At 46.2% G+C, this 6,758-nt stretch overlaps 1 protein-coding gene across 1 annotated transcript; it reads right to left on the bottom strand.

Annotated features, from left to right (window-relative positions):
• Positions 1-119: 119 nt before the first annotated feature.
• On the bottom strand, positions 120-6,758 carry TMEM53 (transmembrane protein 53). Its single transcript, XM_010582478.1, has 2 exons — positions 6,279-6,758; positions 120-4,432 (listed from the first exon to the last, which is right to left on the bottom strand). The coding sequence occupies exon 2, from the start codon at positions 4,394-4,396 to the stop codon at positions 3,770-3,772; it is 627 nt and encodes a 208-aa protein (XP_010580780.1). The 5' UTR covers positions 4,397-4,432; positions 6,279-6,758; the 3' UTR covers positions 120-3,769.

Genomic DNA, 6,758 nt, shown 5'->3' with positions numbered 1-6,758 from the left:
AAAAAGGCAACAGCAGACTTGTTTTAAAACACCTTTATTAGGTGCAGACACAGGTCAGTCTTCGCCCAGGGGCTTGGTTTGAATTACTCACACTGCAAGATGCTCCCCCCTGCTCCAAATCACGACCCCTGGCTGGGCTGGATCATGCCCCCACTCTGCCCAGGTCCCCGCTGCAGCCTCTCCCAGCGCTGCAGGGCACCCTGGCTACACAGGCACCCTCCCACTGCCTGTCAGCAGCAGCTAAACACCCTCCAGCCCACGACCACACGACCACCTTGACCACTAAGAAGCTGCCTTTTTTCTTTTTTTTAAAACCTTCCTGTAACATCACCACTGCCTGGGGAGAGAAGGCAGCACAGGGGAGCAAGCCAGCAGCCAGCTCCCTCACAGGAAACACTTACAAATGGCTATCGTTGCTGAGGAAAGGTTAATTTGTGCTCTTGCAAAATGAACCTAGCTGGGAAATGCGCAATGGCAGCAGCTGGCCCCTGGCCATCCTCCTCTCCCACCACTGCTGGTGTTTCGCCCACACTGCTCCGCCACCTGCGCACAAGGGCTGGACTGTAGGAAAACCAGCTCCCGGCTCCCCAGGCAGAGATCGCCGGTGCCACATCCCACTCCCTACCCACAAGGCAAGCCCAGGGACACTGCATTTTTCCTCCCAAAGAGCAGACCTGCAACACCCCTTCCATAGCTCATCCCAGAGATTTACTTGGATTTGCCACGATATCCCAACCTTTGGCTTTCAGTGTTCAGGCTGAAGCTCTTTAGGAACAGAGGCTGCACCAAACTGTGACAGTTTAGCAAGGATTAAGGGTTTGAGGCTGGGTTTTTTTAAATCCAGTCGTGCTTGGATCAGTTCTTGGCCGTGTGCCTTTGGGCTCCAAGTTATTAACCTTCTGCTTCAAATAACAACCACCAGAAATAGAGGGCAGAAAGAGGGGGGGGACAAGCACACATGCTGTATAGGAAAGAAGAGGGTAATATATCACACAATACATTTAAGACACTGTTCATAATCATCATTAAAATTTGCTGGGACACAGAAAACGAAACCCACCCAGAAGATCAGTGCTGATGAATTCCTCTGTAAATCACTGGCTTGCTCGAGATCTCCCCTGCTCTTAGAGAGGTGTGTACACAAATTAGCCCTGAATTTCAAGTCAGTTTTGCAGCAGTGGAAATGCCTGGAGCTGGTTCCTGCTTGCGTAGCACAGGGCACCACTGACTGCAGAGCTCCAGCAGACAGTACCCGCTCCCTGCCTGCTGCCCTGGAAAGGGAGGACGTGGACCAGAGCTGGACTGAGCTGGGGGAGCAGCAATCCCGTGGCAGGGAGATGAAGGTGGGGATGGAATGTGTAGCTGACATACTTGAGCCTCTTCCCCAAGGGAGCTTCACCATCTCATCGCACAGGGATAGAGGGTTTAGCTCCAGCTCCTGCCAGCCACACTCCACAACAGCCCAAGTCCTTAAACAGGAGAAGTTCAACACCCACAGCAATAAACAGGAACAGCAGATTCCCAGCCCAGCACAACTGTATTAATTCAGAGGCGTGTATTACGGAGTGTTTAACTGTTCTGTAAACACTGAACCCATAGAAACCAGCATGAGGGCAAGTGCTAGTTAAATAACCTTTATCACTTCTGCTCCCTAAGAGTTTTCACAGTGCCACGAACAGGCTGGATGCTCAGAAGATGCAGCCCAGCTCTCTGGGAAGGCAGGCAAACAGATCACAGCTCAGGAGTTATGGCACTGGCAGCACACACCAGGGGCCTGCTTTAAAAAGCTGGGAGATCTCTGATGGGCTTTCTGGGGATAGGGGACTATGCCTAGATTTTATAGGTCCAAACCCTAGGAACAAGAATTTCTTCATGAAAAGCAGCAGACTGAAGGCTATCCTACTGCAGGCTAGCCCTCACAGATCATCTTCACAGTGGAAGCCAAAACTGGAATCACACCTACAGAAGACTGGACTCTGAGCAACAGGGACTCACTCCCATGCCTGGAACCAGACTTCACTTTAAAAAAATTGAAGACAAACCAGGCCATGAGCCCCTTTTTAGTTACTCCTCACCCATCCTATACACCCCAGTCCACCCCCTTTAAAACCATGCCCAACATGGGGTTATTCTTTGCTTTAAATAAGCATTGCCACACTAGTCTGCTAAAAACAGTTGTGCTGGCCACTGACCACAACTCACCCTGTGCTTTCATTTCTGTGAGGTGTTAAGGTTCTTGTTTTAAACTTCCAAATTATTTTAGTGCTTCCCAAGAGACCTCTCTCTCTGCATTGTGATTCAGAACAGCAAGTCCTTTGTAATTGCGGATCACAACACCCCAAGGGTGGGCAAGACAAGCACAGCAGCCCACAGGCAGCAAACGTGTAAAAATCTTTGTGCTTTTTATGTTCCTACCTCTCGAGGGTAGTCCCTTGTTCATACAGGCCCATATCACAGCCCTCCAGAGCCTGTTCCTGGCAATCTTTGGGAATTTAAAATTGGCTAATCTTGTCCACCACACTAGTAATTAGCCTGCAATGCTGCGACATGGTGTAAACATATTAGCAAGCTCTCCTCTGTCTTTATCCCCACTTCTCCCTCAAATAAACAACAAAACCCAAACTCAAACATGGCTGAAGTGCAGTGCAATCAGCTACTTTTTTACTAGGTGGAAGGAATTAATTTATTGTATTATTAGCACATGCTGCACAGACAGCAAAGACTGATCATCTGAAAAGAACATTATGGGGAAAAAAACATCGAATCTCACGGTCATTTGTGGGCTGGAAGTGATTTAAGAAACACCCAGTATAAATCATAGCTCCAAGAGACAGCTTCATTTTTCTCTGCAGTTCCACCTTTCTATTTCTGAGGTCTTTTGGGTTACAGCTGTGCCAGTTTCCCTGCATTTCCAGATGCACAATATAGGCTGCTCAAAGACACACAATAATAAATGAGCAGTTCTCCAAGAAAGCAAAACTACTCAGGAGAACACACAAAAGACTGGAAGGAAGAGAAACAAAACACAAGACACATTCAAAAAGGTTAACTTAAATCTTTTGGTTGAAGAACACAAAAGCTATCAATCAATCACGAACATTTGAGCTCCCACCAAGGATCACAGCTTTGACTGCTCTACCTCAGCTATTTAATGGAACCAGATGAGAGTCTGGTCATACTGCCCTGCCCATACCTTTTTCCAGGTCTTACACTTGGTTTCTGAGCCTGATCTCCAGGTAAGGAGTATAGCAAGAGCTGGGATGCACTGAGAGAAAAGTCAAGTCCTGCAGAGCTGCTTCTGTTTGCTCAGTGCAAGATAAAAGAAATGGCAGAGAGGGGAAAAAAACAACAAAGACATGGAAGAGCTGTATTGTAAAATCAGTACAAGGCAACAGAACGTTGGACATCAGGGACAAGGAGACAACATGGAAAGCAGAGAACAATAGGAGACAGGAAGAAACAAATAACACTCCATGTAAAATTCTGATCTGTGACACCTTGGTAAAGCATATCAAATTCAACCATGCTAGGATTTCACCTTCAGTACTTTAAATTAATCCATATTTACTTTCTGCTATAATGTGACTGTCCCAAAGGCCAGCCTGGAGGCTTTCAGACTTGTAGATGGTGGGCAAAAAAAACCAAAAAACAAAAAAACAAAACTAAGAAGCCTCTACTTTTCTCCCTTCAAAGACACAAAGGCAAAGGGGGTAACATCTCCCATACAAGCTGAGCAAAGCAGAGGCAAACATTGGATGTCATTACACCACTAACAAGGTAAGCCCCTGACACAGTCAGACAGGAATGTTGTACAGAGGTTGCTGTAATAGGTGGGATATGCCCGCATATGGCTGACGTGAGCCGAATCCGAGAAGTCTACAGCTTTCACAGAGATACCGAGCTGCTGCCGGGCATCAGCCATGTGCTTAACTTCACTGGCCTTGATGATGGCATCGGCTTGGGAATAGAGGTAAAGCTCAGGCCACCGCGAGGGTGCTTTCAGCAGGGCATCATAATGGCTCTCGTGGATGAGGCGGGTCAATGGGTACAGCAAGATCCGCAGCACAACAGCCGTAGTAGCAAAAGCTAATAAAAGGAAATACTTGAGCAGCACATTCATGGATACCAAGACAGTCGCCAAGGCACGAAGGCCTCCTTTCAAGTTTCTTCTGCCAGGGGCACTATCAAAAATGGTGCCTGCTACTTTGAGGTTCTTAAACAGCTTGTGAGTGTGGAGCACCTCAATGATGTAACGGTACAGCATGACACCACCATTGCTAAAAACATGAAAAAGAACTGGTCTGTTTTCAACGGTGTAGTCAAACAGCAGCTCCAGGAGTTGCCTGGCTGGGGTCTGGAGGGACCTGATGCCAAAGGTCTCGGAGAAGAATATCATCCTCCATGGGGCCGTGTAGCGGATGACTGTGCACCCCTAAGAACAGAAAGAGACCCCGCACACATTTAGGCTGCTGTAAATTACATGGAGCAGGCAAGCATCAGTACAAAGAAGGTGAAAATTTGGGACAGGTTTACAACAGAAACCACAGGGCCGGAAGAAAGTCTTTAGTGTCAATAGCCAGGCACCAATATGAACAGGATTATATTAATCATAACAGTATACAGTATTATGAAAAGGTTTCTGCAGTAGCAGACGCCTGGATTTGATGATGTCTGAGAACCTTTCAAATCCTGTGCTAACTGGCACAGCCCCTGGGGACACTGCCACCCAAGCTTTTATGAGCATTAGTCTTCAACCAGGAAGACAAAACCATTTCCCCAATTCACAAACCTTCAGTATCAGCCATTTTGGTAAGAAGGGCCTGCTCTGGTACACATCTAGTTCATGACATTGAAACAAACATAAGAAGGAGGAGGAACTTCTTCCTGTCCTCGAGTAGTACTTGTTTGCAGCTGTCTCTAAGACTCACCCACAATCAGCATTGACATGATTTTCATAAACCTTTCTGAAATGCTCCAGCTGTGCAAATGAAGAGCACTGGTTCAGAGATTCAGAAGGCCTGAGCAATTGCCTTTACAGTCAAGGCCTTACATTTAGGTGTAGACTGAGAAACAGGATCTTGGAAGAGTTTCTAAATAGAGCAGATGGAACTACATTTATAAATGCTTTAGGTCTTTTCTATCACCTAAACTCACTGACATTACACACTGACAAACACAAGGCAAAACCACAAAGACAGCCCTCCCGCCCAGAGCTCTCTAAACAGTGAGCGAGGAAGAAGAGGATATCAAGTTCTTAAAGTTTTCTATACCGTCTTGCCATACTTGCAGCCCCTTTGTCATTAGGGAGCTAAGAAAACCTTTTCTCCCCTTTCCCATTCCTGTCACCTTTCTGATAGAGAAGTATTTTCAAAAAAGTTGGCATGCTGCCATGTAACGTGCTCTTCATCTGCTCAGCAGCATCTCTTAGTCACAACAGTCACTTAACAATTAATTCTCAGTAGAACAAGCCAATTCATGACTTGAACTGGATCACATGTTAACAATAGACTTATTAATGTACAAACTTTGCCACTTATAGCTGAAACAGAATTGGATAAATACAAGATCCTTGTATGCTGACAAAAAAAAAAAAGTCTAATGTTTCTCTGGGTCCCCATACTACAAGCAAGGGTCATTCCAGTAAGATACAGTATTAGAAAGGAAAATATAACTTAGGGAACTAGCAATTGGACAGACCTCTCCCGTTCAAACACAAGGAGTTCCTAGTGAGCAGGTATGACTACCATAGGATGCCTGTTTCACAGACAGGATAAAATTAATTTGGATTACAACATTTAGATGAATCATCTTCACAGGAAGGAAAAGCTAGAGGAGCGACAAATACTGACGTGCTCTGTTAGCCCTCAGCCTGGCGTCGCCAAGACTGTGCTGTGGCCTATTAGCAAGCAGTAAATGCATAATCTTTCCCCGCATGTTTAACTGTTTGGAAAGCTAACACAGTTCATGTCATTCCTGAATAATCTCACAATTTTAAAAGCCTTAAAATACTCCAGTTATTCACACAACAGCAGAAAGTTTCTCCAAGGAAGTATTTTTGTCTCAGCTGCACGCACAAAGATGACATCAGCAACTGTTAGATAACGCTGCCGGGGCTCTGAGAGACAAGGAGCTTTCAATGACAAGAAAACTTGCCACTCACTCACAATGACTCTTCACCCTGAGAGAAGCTTTAGAGCAATTTTATCAAGATGCAGAAAATAGGTGGTTTCTCAGAGAGCTGTATGGCAATGTCATGAAAATATAAATAAGCTACTCACTTTCTGACTGTAGATTGTGCTGTATTTGGCCAGGTATTTGTCCTGGCAGCCCGCCCATCCTAGAAGGATCACCACAGGCTGACCATCTGCATGCCCTCTCTCTGTACCGCTCTCTGAAACAAATCACAAGATTTAAAATAATTTTCCTCCAGTCCACCAGAATCGGAACTTTCAGCAACGTGCCTGGTGAATAAAGTTTAAGGGTAATGGTGAAGCAGGTATTAGTTTAATTTCTCAGTCAGTTACGAATACTGCCTCATCCCAGTTTCACTATGTGAGTGAGCTCAGTAAGACATCATAGTTTCAATCCCTGCAGCTTCCCAAAGCTCTCCACTGATGCAAAGCCAGCAGCGTGCAGATCGCTGGGGGGGGCGGGGCAGAGACCCCTTCCTCACTCCTCCTGGGAGCCGAGGAGGCGTCAGAGACTGCTGCCCACTTCCAGGGGGGAAAGGGAAGCATCCTGCCCTGCCCTCCAGGAAC

Source organism: Haliaeetus leucocephalus, unplaced genomic scaffold (assembly GCF_000737465.1).
Source record: "Haliaeetus leucocephalus isolate CR32 unplaced genomic scaffold, Haliaeetus_leucocephalus-4.0 Scaffold848, whole genome shotgun sequence".
NCBI classification, from domain to species: domain Eukaryota; kingdom Metazoa; phylum Chordata; class Aves; order Accipitriformes; family Accipitridae; genus Haliaeetus; species Haliaeetus leucocephalus.
This window is presented reverse-complemented; position numbering and strand designations above follow the sequence as displayed.